General features: G+C 41.7%; 1 protein-coding gene across 1 annotated transcript in view; it reads left to right on the forward strand.

Moving 5' to 3' along the window:
* The first annotated feature begins 382 nt into the window (after positions 1–382).
* mkxa (mohawk homeobox a) overlaps positions 383–20,922 on the forward strand; it is a 28,180-nt gene continuing 7,640 nt past the window's right edge. Inside the window, exons 1-5 of the mRNA XM_004568515.3 lie at positions 383–541; positions 1,704–1,975; positions 4,134–4,293; positions 6,965–7,118; positions 10,876–11,253. Of these exons, the coding sequence (XP_004568572.1) occupies positions 1,800–1,975; positions 4,134–4,293; positions 6,965–7,118; positions 10,876–11,253 (868 nt within the window). The 5' untranslated portion in view covers positions 383–541; positions 1,704–1,799. The remainder of the gene's footprint in view (positions 542–1,703; positions 1,976–4,133; positions 4,294–6,964; positions 7,119–10,875; positions 11,254–20,922) is intronic.

Here is a 20,922-nt window from a genome sequence, read left to right on the forward strand (position 1 = left end):
CTGCTTTCACAGTTTTTGCGCTTATTTTCTGGAAAAGACTGAAGAGAATCTGTACTCAGGTCTACTAATTTATCATTCTAATTACTCCGGCTTCATTAATGACTATTTATAATATTGCTTTGCAGTATTATGTTCCAAACAGAAGGACTAAATACCAGCCAAAGGGGGTTTTCACAAGCTGACAACTCAGAGTAACATTTCAGACTCCACCGTGGATTCGTGATTTAGACAGCCTACTTTTTGCAGCGTGATGCCTCCCCTCCCTCTCCTCCCCTCTGCTGGCCCCGGCCCCAGAACAGGCGTAAGCCATCAACAGTATGTTCGCAGTCTCAGGCTGTGTACTAGGAAACATGAGCAGGGTGAAATATTCAGAGTCCCGGGCAGCGCGGCGCAGGCCACTCGATAAAGCGGAGGAGGAGACGGCGGTCCGTGCGGTTTGAGCTCAGGATCTCAGGAGGGGAACATGTGAGCAGGGAATGGGTGACTGGAAACAGGATTATTGCTCTACACAGCAGAGAGACGCAGGAGGGACCCGGGACAGGTAACTGCACTCACAGTGATTTACTGCAGCAGGAATGGAGCCGCGTTACTGAGACTCAGGACAGGGATGATGTAGAGGACAAACACGTATACAACTTTGAATGAACTGGACCGAGTTTGCATGGCTCTTTATTCTCACTTGTAACCCCATATAGAAAGCTAAATACAATAAACGTGACACAGGTTGTAACTTAAATATTACTAGTAATACTACTAGTAGTAGTAATATCGCTTTGTGTTTTATTTCAGTGCTGTTGCTGCGCGGAATTTGCGCCAGGTTAATGATGAAAGCTCAAAGGTGCTTCTCTTGTCAGGACACATTCAGTATTCGACTAGAAGTTACAAATTGAGGGTGAAAGGAGGAAAAAATAAAAATGTCACATTTTTGTGAAGGCTGTAGGTTTGTTTGTATTAGATTTAAAAAGGGAGGAGGAGTGGAAGCACCAAACAAAATAAACCATTCACGAGTTCTTGACGCGCGACCACAGAGCAGAGGACGATACTTGGAGGTGAATTCCACTTGAACACATTTTACAAACTCAAATTTAGTGTTTACCGTTCAAATCTTGCAGTACCACTCCCCTGCTGTCTCCTGCAAATAAAGTGGAAGTGCATTAAATTGAAGAGAGTGGAATTTTGTCACGTAGAAAAATCAGATAAAGAGTTAGTAAGTTTATTGCAGCGCTGCATTAACGAGTCACATAACATTTATTTACTTGTCTCATAACTGATCTGCTGTCTGCACGCATTATTCACAGTTTTATTTATGTCAATTTCCTCACGCATACCTTTGCACATCAATGGATATTTGTGCATAATGAGTCTGCACAAGTGCTTCTGTTGTTTTGTTTGTAAAGCAGCTGATGCATCAAAGCTTCGCTGTTAGGTACGATCTGCTTTAATCAGATTGATCAGCTTTTTAAATGAAGTGTAAATAAATGAGCGAGCACATTTAATAAGGTTTGGAATTTCAATTTGTCAGAGAAATTTTTAAAGTGTGTTTTAAAGTACTGGCATTATTAAGTGGTTTTTTGTTTTTTTGTTTTTTTGTGATCCTTGTGGCCAAAGGTCAAGTTGTAATAGTTTCCCTGGCGAATTTACTTGTCATCCTCCGAGGTATTTCTGAGCACGCTTTGTGTAAAATATGTACACTTGTTCCACAGAAGAGACACTGGGACACTGTGACAACTCCGTGGATTTCCTTCCCTCCTTCTGATATTTTACGCGTCAGAGAAAAACGGTGGATTGTCTGACCAAAGATGAACACCATCGTCTTTAACAAGTTGAGCAGCCAGGTTCTGTTTGAGGAGAAAGCGAAGGAGGTGGAAATGAGCAGCAGAAATTATCTAGAAGTGATCGACGGACAGCATCCAGACCTCCTCTCCAGCAACCAGACCATCAGAGACAACCAGGCGATCAGACACCGGCGGAGCGGGTATGTGGAGCGTTCTGTTATGGTTAACGCTGCTGGTCAGCATGTGCGGAGTTGGATTAACTGGAGTTCCCCTCCGGGGTGTTACTAATGAGGAGTGCCTCTATTTCACGGTTATTTCTCCCAGCACGAGCTAACAGAACGAGAGAGAGGGAACAACAATGCTGGTTTTGTTATCAGAGCGCTGTGGTTATCGCTCCAGTTTGTGCGCAGAATTAAAGACAGCAGACCAAACACCCAAGCCAGACTTTTGGGTTCAGATCCTGTTAAAATAAATATTTAATCCATGTGTGTGCACGAGCCTCACTGAGTTGTAATACAGATGCATTTATTAACATTTGGATTTGATAAAGTACCAGCAGCAGTGCGTAATTGCGCATTTATGCACAAACATTTGAAACTTACGCCGGCCTCAATAAGCCACAATTTTGGTCGTTTATAGGTCCCAACATTATGCTCTAGATCTCCGCACTGAAAGAAAAAATAATAATAATTAGTAATAATAATAATAAAAAAGTCTAGCTTTTTTTCATGTGGATTTAATGCACCAGGATTCTAGGGCTCAGGGAATTTATATTTCCCAATCTGGCCTTTATTTTGGTGCTGATGTTCACAGCTAATCTTAGAGTTAATAAGTAGGTCAGCCTTGTTCAGTAGCGGAGGTCTCCATCTGTTTTCAATAAATAAATTCACCCTTGAGCTCTCTGTGTGGTCTAGTCAATCATGTAAGCGGCCATTGATTTTTTTAAACTATATATTTTCTACAATAGGAAGCAGGTGTAGGTGAAGATATGTCCTGATATGTCCATGTTTTTTAGTTTATATCACAGCAACCTGGGGCAAAGCAGGTATGTTAAGGAGCCTTGTGAAGAAGAAACCCTCAGTAATATTAAAAGAATTCTGTGTGAACTTATGTGAGTTGTAGGTGTTTTTTCAGGGGATGGATAAGGCTAACAAAGTACATTAAATTTTTAAACAGAGTGCGTGTGTGAGAGAGTGTGCTTAAAGCCAAAGTTCAGAACATGGAATGAAATATCCTTTAAGATGTTCATAGCGATCTGCATTACAAGGAAAATATTTGTAGAACATGAACCTCGGGTAGACTTTGAGGTTAGACTAAAGTATGTTACATCTACAGTGAGAGCAGCTTTTTGGTGAGATAAAAGGAGAAATGCAGCACAGCACCATACTGACATCTACAGGTTCATAAGACCTGGAGCTACAGGTGAGACTGAGTCCTTTACAGCTCAGGAAAAGCAGACTCAAAGAAAGACTTTCTAATATATATTTAAGAGCTCATAGAAAATTCATATATTGTCATTTTTCATCTTGTGTAATTTCACTGTAGTGATCTTTTATGAGTTGCTGTTGTAGCTGTACTCACCACTGAGTTGCTGAATTGGGATTTGAGAAAATATATTTGCGATCTTCCAGGCCACAGAGTATATTCCCTACTTTGATTTTCTGTAAGTGAAAACCAGAAGTATAATTTCAGCTTTTTGTCCGTCCCTTGTGTGATGGTTTGGCTCAAGCCGTGGCCTCTGTTACATTGTTCTTGATCCACTTTTGCTGGGTGTGAAAAGTTAATCTGGCAAATCTTTGTGCCTGAGTAGAATGTTTTTGTTTGTTTCATAGCAATGTGTTGGCGGCTTGTGGGACACGCAATGAAAAATAAACTGCAAGTGGCTATTCTCTTTCTCCCCCTCACTGACTCAGTCTCTCGTTCTTTTTCTCCATCTCTACATCCCTTTAACATCTCTCGGCTTAATTGCAGTGCTTTTGGTGAGAAAATTGCACACTCTGTAGAGTTTTCACTTTATGTGTCATGACTAACAAAGTCAGGCAACTTGCCGCTCCACTTAGGACTCAACTTGCTGCTCGCATAACACCGTTTGTTCATTTCAGTATACAGCACGATCCTGATTCTGTTTCATTGCTTTAAATTCAGATTTTATCACATTTTTAAAAGCAAAACAATTTGTTTACTTTTTAGTCTTTATTCAAATAAGACAAGCATTGTGTTAACTCATAAACGCACTGTGGGCACATCTCCTATCTTACTCATAGAAGGAAGATGTGTTAAAAATTAGGCATTTAAAGAAAAGATAAAAGATTCTACAAACTCAAATACCAGATACATACTCTACCCGTTTCTTCACAGGGGTCGTCCCAGTGGTGGTAAAGTCCGACACAAACGTCAGGCCCTGCAGGACATGGCGCGGCCGCTCAAGCAGTGGCTCTACAAGCACAGGGACAATCCCTACCCCACCAAGACAGAGAAAATCCTCCTGGCACTCGGCTCCCAAATGACGCTGGTTCAGGTGAGACCACTTTCTGGTAATCCTTCAAACTTCCAGGTCAGGTGACAAAGAAATTGACGGTGAATACAGAGCATTAGAGTTATGTTTAACAGTTAAGGTTGATGTCTGTTGTTGAGAGCATTGAAAAGCTGTATTTTCATTTGCACTTGAAGTAAGTGGAACATGCGTTTCATCTTGAGTACTGTGCACCTATGCAGCAGCACTGAATATTGTTGTTTCTTCACACTATTGTAAAAACACTTTGCCGATGACTGCTTTAGATTTACATTATTTTATAGGTCAGTTGTGAAAAACATAGACGCATTTATATATTTTCATTCCTTTATTTCTCAAGAAAGCCTCACATTTTTCTTTAGCTTCAAACCAACAAAGATTATACAGTAGTTACATTGTAATTATCAGTTCAGTTTTTCACAAACTTCACTTAGTTGCAAATAGAATTTTATGTCATGTAACTTTTTTGACTTTACAAGAAAGGCAATTAATTGAAATTAATTTGAAGCATTACTCTGGTTTTTTTTTAATAAGAATTCTGGAAAAATGGTGAAATCAGTCTTTTTTATTATTATTATTTCTGCGTAACACGGATGTATTTTTATGCTGCATTTTCTTTTGGCAACACTTCATTGGGACTTCACGCGGGACCTCGAAGTGATCCCAACCCAGAGTTTGGGATCCTCTGATCTGCAGTAATGCAGTTAGAAATGCAGATTTCATATACGCTTTAAGCTTTATTGCACCCTCTGCTGATGATGCCAGAGTACAGTGGACGGCTTGACTTTAGCGACTGACCGCTGAGAGGAAAACCCAGTGGAGAATATGAGTGTGTTTGGTGTCTGGCACGTGCAGCTGTGTATGTACAGTATCATCTGGCTGACAAGGTCACTGATACAGCCTCAGAAAGTCTGCGGCGGCTTTTTTGGGCTGCCGGCCACGGTGCTTAATCTGGTTCTCATTTTGGGGGCCTGATAGAGCTGTTTGTTTTGGTGAGGGCGAGTAGAGTGCAGAGGAATGCTTTGTGTTGGACACAGGGGTGCTGTGCCGCTCACACACACTACCACACAACCTCACACACACTCATGCATGCGTTTAAGCTGACACTCAAATACCAGCAGCAGCGTCAAAGGTCAGTGGAATATTTCATGATGGTGAGTGTAGGTATGCAAGTTATAATTGCATTTTCCAGCATGAAGGAGGTATAAAAGTTTTATTAATTCATTTTTAATTGATTTTCTGTTAAGTGTGCGTTGCTGAGTCAATGTATCAGCAAATCAAATAGCTGACTGACATCAAACTGCCACAAATGCACTGCTTCTAAAATCTCAAATCAACCTGGAGACAATTTTTCTCTTATTTGTTGAACTTTTGAAAGGATATAATCTTTAATTAATGGGCATTTGGGACATAAGCCACAATTTTAAAAAGTGCTGAGACCATCTGATGATTGTATTTTCTCATTTTGTAGACTAAACTAATTTATATAGAGCCATTAAAAAGTGTTATATGATAGCACCAGCTAACTGTTGACTCACATTTCTTTGCCTGTCCATTGATTGAGGATGAGAGCTACCCGTTTCTTCCACTGTTTAGTCCAGAAATGTAGAATGCATCACTTCCTGTGCATTTTCCCTGGAAACACCCACCTGGCACCAGGTGTTTAAAACAACTAAATCTGTCATGTTTTAGCAAAACAGCCTGTTCTTTCCATGTAAATATTGTGAATCAAGTGTGCTGAAAATCCAGTCCCATCTCTCCATCACCACTGAAATCCCTCGCCGTCCCTGCATGCCGTCTCCTCTACGGTACACACGCGGCTGACAAGCCACGGCTGAGAGAGCTTGGTTTGGCGATTGGGTCCAGCCTTTTTAGGCGTCACCATCTCTGTCTCTTTTCCCTGAGCCATTCTTTCCCCGGCTCTCATAAGCAAGCTGTCTCGTGTCTCACCTCGCAAATTCACAAGATGCCACCGTCCTCCTGGTGTGCCACGGTGCTGGGCTCGCGACAGAGGGATGTGGGATGGTCTTAGTTAACAAGAAACATGATACTGAAAGAGAGGATCGGAAAAATAAGTACTCTAGCATAAGGCCTCTGTCTCAGCCCCTTCATAAACTGCTTGAAATCTATTGAGCATGAAAAGTTTTTCTTGTATAATATCTAATAGTCTCCATTCCCAGTGAAAGGAAGAGCGCTGGATCAAGTGTCTCTTTTGAAGACACTCATCTTGAAGACAGTGTTGGAAAAAATGTCTTATTGGTGGGAGGCCGTGCGAGTCCAAAATAAGCATGGGCAATGCACGCCTCAGCTAGAACGTTAGTTAATGAAATGTTGCGTTCGCTGGCCATCCGGCGTTTGAATGGTGTTAAATGTTTCTGCATGTTACTGATACAGAAAGGATGCATGCTGCGGTGTCTCTCTGGAGCGTCTGGGTTGTTTCTTAAGTCTCGGCCTCAAAGAGCTCCTCTGCAACCCGACTCTATATCTGTCTTTTGCTTCGGTCTTGCTTGGTTTTTCTGAATGAGACTGATGGCAGGCAGAGAGCAGACGTTTTCTTAGGGGATAGACTTTGTTTTGCTGGATATGGAAGAATTTGGAATCCAAACAATAACATATGTTTCTATTTGCTGTCCGTTCCCACTTCCCTCTTATTTGTCTTACTCACTCTCTCTCTTAGGTGTCCAACTGGTTCGCCAATGCCAGGAGGCGACTGAAGAACACAGTGAGGCAGCCAGACCTGAGCTGGGCGCTCAGGATCAAGCTGTACAACAAATATGTTCAGGGGAATGCAGAGAGGCTGAGCGTTAGCAGCGATGACAGCTGCTCAGAAGGTACGGTTTCTGAATCGTCAGCCATCCCATTTGAGCAACGCTGAACCAGGTTTACTGGGATGGGGGAGTGGTCGTCCTTTGACTAATTTCACCTCAAAGGAAGGATTATTAGCCAGCAATGTCAACACTCAATTTCCCCAATCCAATCCAACTTTATTTATAAAGCACTTTAAATAGCCAGCACAGGACCAAAGTGCTGTATAGTAAGTAAGTTAAGAACAATAGAATAAAACAAAAATAAAACACATAATACATAAAAATTAAATTAAAACAGACCTATATATATATATATTAAAAAAAACAGCATAAAACAACATAGAATCAACTAATAAAAATAAACTAAAAACCAACATGAAGAGATGGGTTTTCAGAGGTGATTTAAAAACAAGCAGAGAAGAGTCTAATCTCTAAAGGCAGAGCGTTCCACACTTTTGGAGCTACTACAGCAAAAACACGATCTCCTCTAAGTTTACACTCAGTCCTAGGTGCATTCAGAAACAGCTGATCAGCTGACCTGAGAGAGCGGGTGGGTGTATAAAGGCTGTAACAGCTCAGAGAGATAAGATGGGGCTAGACCATGGAGGGCTTTGAAAGCAAATAAAAGAATTTTAAAATGAATCCTCAAAGGAATGGGCAGCCAGTGAAGTGAAGCTAAAATAGTGCTCACACTTTTGAGTGCGACGAGCTGCAGCATTTTGCACCCTCTGTAGATGAGTCATTGATGAAGCACTGACCCCTATATAAAGAGCATTACAGTAATCCAGCCGGGTGTAAACAAAGGCATGGATAACTAACAACCCTTTACTTACTAGCGTGTTTAATTTTGATCTACAATATGATTAATTAGTTTTATTCACACAGTTATAATTAAAAGGGTGCCCTGTTTAACTTCGTTCACATGAACTGTAAAAACATATTTATATTGTCTTCTCTCCCAGGAAGCTGGCATAGATACAGTGCACGTGCTGTATATTAGTCACTTGTGACTCATTCGTATTTATGGAAGTTTTCCATCACATATAACTTTACATAGAACACATATAAGATCATTGTGTCCCATCAAATTTGTGTTGTTCCGACTGAGAGATGACATATCTATCAATCTATCTATAGATAGATAGATATTTTTTAATGTTTTTTTCTTTCTTTCAGTGAAACAGAAACAAGATTTTTCGGTGTCCATAGTATCAAAAATTTGTTTTTACTTTATATCTTTAAAAAAAGAACTGCCCGAAATGATCATTAGAAGCATGCACTAATCAGACTTGTACCATGTGCACCCATGCACAGCACACAGAGCAGATTAATTCTTTTTCCATTCACCAAAGCATATTATCCATTTTCATTGGCACCAGTTAATCTAACAGAATTTTAATAATGATGATATTTGAAAGGCCACTCCTTCTCTGTGTGTATGAGCAGCGTTGTTCTGATTTGGTGTTTGACCCTTTGCCTGCTCTTTCGCTCTTATTCTGCAGCTCTCTGTCTCTCGCTGAGAGCATATCCTTGAATGCTGAATGTTAGAATAATTCAATAATGTGCATTAAAGAACAGTGGAAAACGTGTGCTGCTCAGTCAGTTTGATGGAAGATCACTTCTGAGATATCACATAATAATGGCTCTCTTATATAAACTGGTCACATGCTGCGAACCTGATGCACTCTGTACCGACTGACCTGCGAACTTACATCATAGTTGTTGTACCCCCAAAATTTTAAATGTAGTGTCACGGAGTGAACCGGCGCCAAAGGCCAGTCCACCTCCTTCTGAGTTCCTCCTAAAGTGGCCCGACGCTCTGCAGAAACAGTGTTCTGGGCTGGATATAAATGGTGATCCAGCTGAGAGACGCCGAGGCCGATGGGCTGCGACACGCTGTCATTAGGACACCCTGCTGAGCCAACCTCTGCCTCCTAGTCTGCAATTGCAAATGAGCGGCTCCCTGTCAGCGTAGTGTATTTACTGCAAACACATGTTGATCCTCAGAGGGGAGAGACTGCCTTTTTGTACTCCATGACAGCACAGAAAACATGGGTAGGAAACATAAAAAAAAATACAACTTATATCCCCGAGCAGTGAAAGAATAGAGAGAAAGGACGAGCGCTGTGGTGTCAGTGATCTCTAATTAGATTTTTGAGGAGCAGAAGCCGTGTGCGGCTCACAGAAGAATGTGTGCATGGTGTTTGCATTGTGTCTGCCACAGGCCACTGTACCACCGGAGGCTCTGTATATCTCCCTGACTCTTCTCCCTGTCATATTATGGTTATGAAGCTATCCGCAGCCTGCTTCCACTTCTGACCCACGCGCTAAAAGGCCCTCTATTATGTTTTTAAGCCTATGCTTTTGTTCCAGAGTCTATTTATGGGGCCAGATCTAACCCCACTGACCCGGAGTGCATTCCTCTTACTGTCTGAAATGGTCCAGCTTGTTTTGGAGTTGAAGTGCAGAGAAAATGTTGTTTTCTGTTTTGTGAACTGGAGTGTCATGGAGGTGCGAAAAGGGGCCTGTTTTCTTTAAAATACTGCAAGGATTTGATGTGAAAAGATTTATTTTATTGTCTGAGTGACAACAGGAAAAATGCTGAATATCTGATGGCGCATAGGAAGGAGAGCAAATACTCTCCATCCATGTGTTTCTGATATGTGGGAGCTATAATTTTAATTTGGCTCCGGCTGAATCAAATGTCCAACCTGTCCAAATTACAAAATTATGGTCTTGGCAGAGACGGTATCTAGAGCGAACTTCTCCCTAATTTCCCTTCTGCCAGAGGATATCTGGTTCTTCTGTGCAGTGTTTTATCTTCCTACCCCCCCACCTTTTCATCAGGTTTGGACCTGTGCTTTAATTCAGTGTCTCCAGTTGCAAAGCAGCACCCTGGAAATTATTTATTTCTGCAGGGGAACTTAGGGGCCGCTTGCTTTTGATGGAGAGGAAATTGACTACCATCCGTTATGATTCAGTAATGCTTCTTAAGTCTCGGCTGTGCTTCCCGCTCTTGAAGGAGAGCCAACGGGAGGGCAGGAGTGCCAGGTTCAAATCTCCCTGCCTCGTATTTGGATTCAAGTTCAGCTCAAAATAACCAGCACCCGAGTCAGATGGGACGCGCAGAACTTGGAAAATTATTTTAACTCTAGAAATACAATATTTGCTGAAGAAAATGTGCGTGATTGTTATATACACTTGTGCTAACTGGAGCTCCAGCCGCAATTCCTGTTTAAACTCCCCTTAATGCATTGACTGAGTTCCATGTGCAGTAGTAGAGATCGGAATCTTTAAAACATTTTATGCATTTTGGGCATTTAGCACTGATTAAGTACAGTGTTTAGCTTGTGAACTACATATGTGGTAACTGTGGGTTTATGTGCAGTCAGTGACTGCGACAGTATTGTTTGCACACAATGACAGAAACCTGAAAGCAAATGAAACACAACAAATACAAATCCATATCATCCAATATAACATTTCCATTAAGGAACAGTGTCCAACTTCTATAGCTCATGTTTAGAAAATTAAAAAAAAAAATCTTAATTTTTTGAAATCTCTTAATAAATATATAAACGTGTAACATGAACTTGAAAAGGTTTGTGTGATTCACAGTTCTAATCTTACCCCCTCCTCCTTAATTCAAGTCTTTTGATCGGCTGATCCTCTCAAACGCAAATTCTGAACAGCAGTTGAGTGCGGCGTCTGCTGACAGCTGTGAAAGTGTAAGAATATATTTCTGCAGTCCATCTAAATGAGTATTCTTATCCTGGCACAGATGGGGACAACCCTCAGAGGACACAGAGTAGCCCCGAGGAGCTCAACAAGCCCATGTACCAGAGTGTGATCAAGAAGGAGGGCTCCTCCATGGTGGGGATGGCCATGGGCATGGGCATGAGCATGGGTATGGGCGCGGGGCTGCGTTCGGCCGCCGAAGCCGCCTCACTGGCAGAGGACTACGTGTCTCCACCCAAGTACAAGAGCAGCCTGCTGCACCGTTACCTGAATGACTCGCTGCGCCACGTCATGGTGGCCAACGCCGTCATGGACGCTCGAAAGAGAAACCACTCCGGCTCTTTCAGCTCCAACGAGTATGACGATGAGCTGCTCTCGCCGTCCTCCTCTGAGGCTGAGGCGAACTTTGTTTATCGGGCTGGTAAGAAGCCACATTTCTTGCATTCTTTCCCTTTAAGAGTCTCCTTCACACACACACGCCATCCTTCACTTTTGTTCTTTTTCTGTCCCCTCCATCTGCACATTTTGTTTTAATTCCTGCAGCTGGTCCATCTTTTTTTTCCAGCTGTCTGTCTCTCTGCCTGCCTCCCTGCTTGTGTCGATAGTATATGACGCTTTATCTGGGTTGCCAGAGCACACCCTTTAACTGTCTTTTCACATGACGTTTGACTTGCTCAATGAGATTCTTGTGACCACTGAGACCTAGTTAGCAGAGCTTGAGTGTTAAGAAGAGTTTGATTAAATTATAGCAATATCCAGCGTGTGTCCAGCACCCTAACACAAACTCGTATACACATTTGTGAACCCATGTGCATAAATGTGTCTTTCACCCACCCACAGGCAGCTCTTCTGACCTAAATGCCAGACACAACAGGGCCATGTGCATCATGCTTACATTCACACTACTGTTTGGGATGCCTTTGATTGTGACACAAAGTCCTGCTGACAGAGCAGGGCAAACAGCCTCTGTGTGTGTCTTTAAGCATAAACTTGTTTTTTTTAACTAAAAAATGATTTTTTTTTCATCTCTGACGTACAAAAATCTGCAGTTTCCACCAAAACCAACATCATCCTAAAAGGTCAGCTCTATTTTACATCACTTCCACTGCTGCTAATGTCTTTACAGTCAGTAGAGTTGGAGGGATCATTTTCCTCCCTCTAGAAGAAGACACTTGCTTCCGTTCATTTTCTACAGAATGAAAACACTTTCATATCAAAACAGAGGATAGATTTTGTTTTTCTATGCCTATTTTAGTATTTTGATATTTTCCACTCTGCTGCTGTGTTTTAGTAGAAATGTCATGGAATGGAATTCCCCACAAGGAAATGATCCTTAAAAAATGTTTCCTAACTTTTACATGTTTTTATCTAGGGCATTGCTTTTTTTCATTTCAAGCTAGAGTTAACTTTATCAGTTTTATCTTTTTAACAAATTAATAGAAATAAAAGCAGCATGGTAAAATATTACATAGGGACTTAGTGGAGTCACTAATCTTTTATGAGGACCTTAAAAGAAGTGTGTGTATTATTGTTTTGAATTAAAATAAAAATTCCAAGTTTTCATTGTCGGTTCTTAGAAATGAGTTCCTTTAAGTCTCGGTCTTCTGACTTGAAGAGAGTCGAATCAATTAACTGTTCTCTGAAGTTATTAAATTCTGTTTCTAAAAAAGCCCTATTAGCATGTTTTGTTGTTTTAGGAAAGCATACCCGTAGTTGTTTTTGCACATTACATTACAGTAATGAGTCACCCTGAAATAATTACCCCAGTTGACTGCAGTTAGCTTGTTTTTAAGTCTGCCGGGAGAAAGCTGTGCTTTTTAACCCGAATAAGATAAAATGTCTCATAGCGATATCATTGACGCCGATGTTCTTCTAACCGTGAAGTCACTGTCAGCCCGAAGCAAATCACAAAAGCTTTGTAGCCTACAGAGGCTTTCACGGCGCTTCAGCTCACAGCTCGTCTGTGGCGAGAACAATCAGAGGTCCTCCTCAGCTGAGAACACTGGGCCATTTGTTCAAGCAGACTTCATAACCAATAGTAACGTTTTCACTTTCTGCAGAGCATGGACAGGACCTGGAGGGCCTGGATCTGAAGGTGTAGGTGGTGGAGTAATGGAGAAGTGAGAGCATGTGTGTGTGTGTGTGTGTGTGTGTGTGTGTGTGTGTGTGTGAGAGGACAAATGTGTTTCCTATTATCTGAGCATGAAGGAGCGTGTGGGGGTTGGTTTGTATGAAACGCAACAACGACTGCAACGGGTACAATTGCCTTTATCAAAAAAAAGAAGAACTTCAAACCCCTTGACCTGAACGAACATCAGGCTTTTTTCACAGTGAAGCACCTGTTGAGACTTACAGATGGAGAAAGAAAGAAAGAGACGGATAGACCAAGTGAGACTTATAACTCCTTTCTACCAGATTTTAATAAGAGAACTCCCCTCCCCCCAAAAAAGGATTAATTCATCTGGCTGACCTGCTGTTTTTAATAGAGGCTAACTATTTTATCTCTATAGCTGATATAACTTCTTGGCTTTGAGGTGTCCCTCTTGGATTTCTCGGGCTTTGGCACCATTACAGAAGTGTTACTCTCTTACATGCAAGAGAAGCTTTCAAATCCGCACATGGAAAGTTCTCAGAGGCGGCGTTGACTCATGGGATCGAACACCTGCCGGGGGCTCTCCGATCTGATCGACCTGCTCAAAGAAACGAAACAAAAGAAAAAAGTCGAGAAGATGAAATTTTAATACCGCATCTGATTCCCCCGACAGAGCAAATGACAGAGCAGAGAGAGAAATTACTTTAAGCTCGGGCTTGCGTCACTTCCTCTGCAACTTTTGAATATTTTTTTTCCTCCTGTGGGCTCCGCTTCCCAGATACTTGTGCAGTGAACACATTCCTCTTTTGCAAATAGTTTTATTGTGTTTTTATAATAAGAGAAAAATGTTTCCCCGAGTACCTGATTTCACATAAATCTGTGCTTACATCAGAAACGCAGAGAAAAAAGAAGACAGAATAAATCAACTTTAAGCTCTCTGAATGTTCCCCTGCTTTCTTTCTGACAGTGACAAAACGTCTGACATTTTCACTCAGCAGGGAGAAACAGAATTTAAACGTAGAAAAACAACAGCTTAAACACAAAACGATGTCTCTCGGTGCATTCTTTTGCCGAATTCCAGCTTGTGAACAACCACTTGCGATTGGTCAAAGCAAAAGTGGCGTGCCTGGCAACCATTGTGCCATTGGCTAAAAGTCCGTTAATAGGCCAGTTGGTTGTTGTGGCCTGAGCCCCTGTGACTACAGAGGGCAGTCAGACGTGGTAGGAGATGGTGAGTGTAGATTTACCCCAGTGGAAAACTAAACTTCTGCCAGCTTGAAAGGACTCACATACAATTCACAGGCCTCATACAAGCATAGGCACACACACATCCAGTACAAACACACACATGCACACTGCAGTCCAAAGCCTGTGGGGAATTTCATTGAACACAAGGAGCAATAGAATTCCATCACACACGCCAGGGGTTTCATGCCAAATTACCCTTTAATGGGATATTAAATGGCAGGAATCTGGCCGAGTGTTTTTCTTGTTGCTCGGTACCAGATTTCGCCCCGTCTGATATCATATAGATCATTATACGCCAAATAACTCCCAACGTTTCTGCGGGTGGAGACTGAGAGATCTTGGTCAGACGTTTTACATGAGATTGACAGTAGTGCATTTTCTCAGGTTCTACCCTTTGTGGACGTTGGTTACAGCTGAGTACAGTAGCCTGATGGTGAATGTAGAGTTCTTGCCAGTGCATCTATTGATGTGGGAAAGCCCCAATAACTGCAACCTAGTCAGCGGCCAACAGCAAGTTCCCAGTAATGAGATTTTTATTTGCCTCTTTAAAGTCATGCCTCTATTAGGTTGAGATACTGTTAATAGCTGTTATCACCATCCTAAAACAGAATAAAAATGGCAGCATGTAGGTGTTAGCATGCTAACATTTGCTCATACACAGATTTTGTGAAGACACTGCATTTCGATGATTTTAGAAACGTTTTGATGTCATTTCTGCGCTAAATGCAAAGTGAGAGGACCACAAAATCATTCATTTTGTAGTTGCCATAATTGTACCCATGAAGTATCGTGAAACTCCCCCAAAAGTTGTTGAGATATTGCAGCCTGGACCAAAGTACTTGTGCAACCGCACAAAATTAGAGAAAAAAGCCTTTTAGAAATCATCAGTTTTTTCTTTCTTTTCAGCTGAGGCCGATTGGTCAAAAGCACTGAACTAAGTTAAAAAGTCAACCGTAGAACACTTTCCCCTTTTGCTGCCAGTGAATTCCTGGAACCTGTCCCATACGTTTTCACCAAAAAAAAGAAAGTGGCACAGTAAAGTTGTTGGGCTTAAAGTTGCAACCAGTGATAACATGTATGGGAGAGGTTACTACAATAAACTCAACAATGATTCTCAGAGAATTCTGTTGGCCATAAAAAATACCCAGACCAAGGCTACGTCATGTTTGGTACTCAAACCTGTCCACATGTGGTCTGCTTATCAACAGGTGCCAAGGTAGAAATGATTCTTCACTCTTGCTCAAGATGACGTGATAATTTTGAGTAAAATACAACTGAAATCTATAAAATCAAAGGTTTATTTACTCAAAGAATTAATATTTAAGAAAAATGCACTCAGTACAAACTGAATGTATACAAGTCATTTGAACAGGTTCCTTTAGATTTAACATCTTGTGTTGTAATTATGTAACAAAATTACACTGAAAATTTACATGCAATCAACTTTTTTGGACGAATAAAGTTTTTTTAAGGGTACTGCCATTTGAACTGGCTTGGCATGAGCCCTGGCAATATGCTTGCGAGAAAGAGGTAAAAGTTATTCTTCCTGAGGGGAACGTGAATATCTAGCAGCTAAAAGTGAAATATTTGTGTCGAAACCTGCCAAAATCGTGTAATTATTTATTTTTGTCACTTCCACTTGATACTTCCACTATTTATTGCATTTCCCATCAATAAGTCTATGAATTAGAGGATTTCTGCCACCGAGAGAAACAAACTGGCCCATTATTTATCACATTCAACTGACTTAAATCTAAAACTGGTGGTTTTTAACACGTAGGATTCTTAGAAACCTGTTCAATGAAAACAGCAGTGCTTGACAGGAGCCGCTGAGGTCCTAAGGGCCTTTCAAATTAGGCTGGAGCAAGTGCCAGACAGTTATTGAATCCTGGAGAGTTTCGTAGCACTTAAGGAGCTGTCGACTTGTCCAGGTGAATGGAAGAAGTCGTCTCATTGTGGAAAAAAACACCCAGAGTGTTTGGATTCCTTGTCGTGAGGTGGAAGGGTAGAGAGATGTGATGGTCACTGCCGATAAAAAGAGATTTCTATCATGATTGTTTTCATATTTTCGACTAACAAGATATACTTAACTGGATTTCCCTTACTCTCTCTTGTTTCCTCTCCAAAGAAAAAAACCCGACTGGGATGATTTTTGTAGCAGTGTTGTTCAGGGATGCCGGCTGTTATGACTGATTTAAGGCTCTAATGTCTTTCTTGCTTGGGCGGCAGGGTAATTTACTGTAAGCCACAGAGTAACAGGAAAGACAGCGCTCGATACAGGGACACTTGATGACAATGAGCCACTCCTGGCGAGTGATGGATGAAGACTCGTTGTCTCAGGAATTCAAAGATGTGGATAGACTGGCTACAATTTGCTCTTTCCACAATTTCATAGGAAAGAAGAAAGGGAAGACAGAAAGAGGAGGAGGTTGGAGATGTTGTTCCAAGGCGGCAGCTTTTGCCAAGACTGACTGGGTTCAGGTTGGGCTTTAGAAATCAATTTGGACAGCATGAGAGGGAGGAGAGGGAGGCGCTTGGTCCATCCAGATCAAGAGTTGAGTTTCCCCAGAAGTGGCCCGTTGGGAGAGAAAAGACAGCGTGGTGGCAGTGACTAAGACACACAGAGAGTGTGGTTGGAAGAAGTGAGTGTGTGCATGTGTGTGCATTCTTGTTTTTTTCTCAAAAAGATAGGAAGATGAGGGGAAAAACTGGGGACATCTGGTTGGCCCTTACTTTGTGATGGGGTTGTTTCGCACAGGACTGGGACTTGGGGATTGGGTGAGACTACTAACAATTAAACTGAGGTGTAGGAAAAGTTCATCCAAATTACAAAAGTGATCTATATATTTTTGTACTTACCCCTTGCGGTGTCTGGTCATGCAGATTGTTAATAACCATAACAAACGCCTCTGAAAAGTCTTCCAACTCATTTGGGAGATGGTTGGAATTTTATTTGTCCTCCTCAGAGCATTGAAAAATTTCTTCAAAAAAAAAAAAAAGCAGCAGTGATTATTTCCAAAGAAGCTGTGTCCCCTGGTGCAAAGAACTCACCGCCAACTGAATTTTCTGGTAGAAAGGAGCTCCAGTAACAACTGTTGAAACCGTTTAAACCCTTTTTTAATTTAAAGACATAACAATGATGTAAAGTATGCATATTCAGACTAACTTTGGATTGAGTGAAATTATGTAAGCTTGATCTCATTTACAAGAAAAAGCAGGTTTCTTGATAGTGAAGATGATTTAAATTTTTGATGTGATAATATAGTTTGTTTCAGTGTTGCCACACAGCAGAGCCTTTGGGAATCACTGCAGTAGACAGTGGATTGAAGCCTGTATGAATAAGCATTATGAAATCAGTGTTGTTTTATGCAAAGCTATAGCTATACATCAGTGATATCTGTGTGCTCGTGAATGTTCAGGAAATTTACTATAAGCTATTAAAGTTTTATTGCCCTAATAAGAGTAATATTTGCTGCCTCCACCAAGGAGCTTGTGTGATTGGTTTTGGCTTGTCTGTTTGTTTGCAAATACTTATGTTAACATAAAAGTTACGGACAGGTTTGCAGAAATGGGATGAGGCCCAACATCGAGCTGGATCTGAATAGAGGAATTTTTGGAAGGATTACTTTTTTCATTGTGAAGATGTCATCTTCACAGACGTGTATCGAATTCAAACAAGAAAAAAAACATTCAAAACATTGCTTGAATTTACCAAGAAAATATCACAAATTAATATGGATGTCCTTCTAGATCCAGGGCCTCAGTTTATGCGTGGTACAAAATGAATTTTGAGCTTTGTTGGAAGTATGCAGGCTTGGACTGCTCTTGTTTGTATTACGTAATGATTTTCCAGCATTTTTTCCGATGAATTCGAAAGGTTTCAAGATAAAAATGCATTCGTAATGTTCAGTATAATTTGTTCTTTGAAAGCAGCTATTATCTTTCTTTATATGTTCTGTTTTTACAGTGGTGGACGGTCATATTAAACTTGGCAAACTCCAAGTAAACCCCATAAACCAATAGCTGACTTTGATAGGTCTTTGATTTGTATGACTTTCAGCCTCAATACAGTTATTTTAGGCATACAGCTCTAACTGTGAGCTAAGAGGCTCCACCCACCTTTCCACCACCCACCCTCTGTTTAAAACTTCTGTTTGGAACTCATGCCCAATCAGAGGAAAGCTGGCTTAAAGGGAGAAGAAGCTAAAATGGCTCATTTCAGACAATGGAACAAAATAAAAGCAGCACCAAGCCTTCCAATAAGGATTATTTTTGAACTGTGACTCATGTAGAGCTACTCTAGCAGAGTTCATTAATAATAAAAAAAATACTGAGCTAGAAATGGGTGTAATAGGTCCACTTTAACATAGTATATTAAGGTATATAAGTGTCCTACCGCTGCAGCTGTGTTTTTTTTTCCGTCTTGTCACGCACAGCAGAAAATAGAACTAAGAAAGGACGAGATTAGACACACATAATACGACACATAAGTGTCCTTCAGGGTGTGGCTGGTCCAACGGTGGGAACAACTAGGAGTTGGCAAAAGTTAGGCATAATCCTGGCATTAAGCTGTGGGACAGCTTCAGGCAAATGGAAAGGTGGATAAAAAAGACAGAGAGGAAGAAAAAAAACCCTCATGGTGAACCTCTCTGACTGGAAGATGGGATATTGGCTTCTGACCACTAAACAGAGGCTGGATGAGAGGCAACCAGAGAGGACAGCAGCAGACTGAGACAGTGCTCATCCTGTGGAGAAGTGTTAACAGACAAACACCAGCACAGACACTGTTTATACGCAACTGCCTAACATAGAACTTGAAGAGGGCAGAATAATAAGCCCTCACAAGCTGATAGTTTTTAAATCATCAGTACACCAAGGCTTCTAGGGACGGACACACACACACAAACACACACACACACACATAATCATTTCATCGGATTCAGAAAGCACAGCTGCCTGCCTAGTCAGAGAAACCGAGCCACGCTGCCCTGTTCCGTATAAAACACAAATTGTTTCCATTTTAAAAACCCAGCCGTGTCGAGAACAATCGTTTGCCATCGCGTTCCCACGGGATGGAGGAGAGAGGAGAGAGTTTAACGAGCGAGCCGAGGTGTGACCCAGCAAGGACGCGGAACACACATACGCAGAAATCCCCCAAGAGTGTGAGAGAGCCCTGCAACTACCACTGCAGACAATTGCAACATAATAATGCAGTGTGTGCAGCACAAACATATCATTTGGCCAGATCCCCCTGAAAAAAAGGTTATTTTTGCACACATGTAAACACTTAAAAATCTGAATAATGTTTACTTGTGGTTTTCGCTTTTCCTTTTTTCCCCCCCCCCTGTCCTAATTTGTGTGTTTTCTGCACCACAAGCAGTTGCCGTTCATCCCCGAGGATGTCGCTGAGAAAGCTGTGATGAAAGGGTCTGCCTGAGGAGACTGGGCCCCGCTTTTTTAAATCTCTTTTGTACCTGCCGCGTCAAAGCGGTGATAAGAGGCTCATCTGTTCATCATCAGCGATGTGTCCCAGTCGAACGTGATCCTGTTTTTAATCTTTCTGCGGCCACCCATGCTCACATCTCATTCCACTTCCTAATTCCCCTTGGTTCCTCTTTTGGATGCTCTGGCAGTCCACCCACAGCCACACAGACAAGACACTTGCACACATTGCCATAACATCGTATTTACTTCTTCTTCGTCGAGACGCGCTCCTTATTTTGGCTGATTTACGGGGGCCCTGATTACTCTCTGTTTACTGGCACTCGTAAACACAATGACAACCTGGCAGCGTTTAAACATTTCAAGCACTGTTATTATTTCTCCATCTAGCAAGAAGACACAAGGCAATCCTCAATGCTAGGATCTTGGTTATCTGCCCCCAACCGCAGCCACAGCACCAGTGTGTCATCTGCCGGGCAGACATGGAAAAGGAAAAAAAAAGAAGAAAAAAGAAAGCACAGAAAAAGCAGGAGATGAACGTCGTTTTTGGGCAGCAGCTCAGTATCTGTCTGGCCATGTCAGCGCATGTATGTTGGATTTAATAGTTTAAGAGCTAATTATTCAATATTTTTGTAAGCGATGAAAGTGTTGTCAGGGCGAATGGAGAAGGCATTAAATTCACGCCATGTATGATGTCTTTGGCTAGCTGAGTGGAATTGACAGTTTGCTTCGTTGGAGCCTCAGACTTTGTTCAAACGCGGCAGAGACGGGGAAAGGAATGGCTGGGAGGGGTGATATAAAAGTAGGGTTGGCAGCGCACGAGGCAAGCTGAGTGCCAAGGCATCCCTAACTTCATTTACAGACTCTTCTTGACATTATAAAAAAGCACAGAGCATCAGAGAAATATAATAAAAAGAGAAATCTTAGGCTCGCACGTCGGGCTTAAAGTGGCAGAAAGAAAGAAGCTCAAAAAGGCGTCGCAGCACCTGAGGGTTTTTGGCATTTCCTTTAGCCAAGTCTTCTTGACTTGGCTAAAAGTAATTAATGCATCTTCTGATATTGATTTGACTTCACATCAGGTGAGCTCATCACAGTTCTATCCTGTAGGTCGAGCGCAGCGTTGTGATTCACCTGTGGTGATGGTAACTTCTGACTCATCCTCGGGTTTGGGCGGGCTTCAAAGAGGCTGCTTAATGACATGATGGTCCATTCCTATCCTGTGGTTGCACAGGTCAGCGGTGACCAGATTGTCCAGTCTGCAGCACCACTCTGGTTCTCATCAGGTCCTGTTAGGGGAAATCAGCTTAG

Source organism: Maylandia zebra, linkage group LG9 (assembly GCF_041146795.1).
Source record: "Maylandia zebra isolate NMK-2024a linkage group LG9, Mzebra_GT3a, whole genome shotgun sequence".
Taxonomy (NCBI): Eukaryota; Metazoa; Chordata; class Actinopteri; order Cichliformes; family Cichlidae; genus Maylandia; species Maylandia zebra.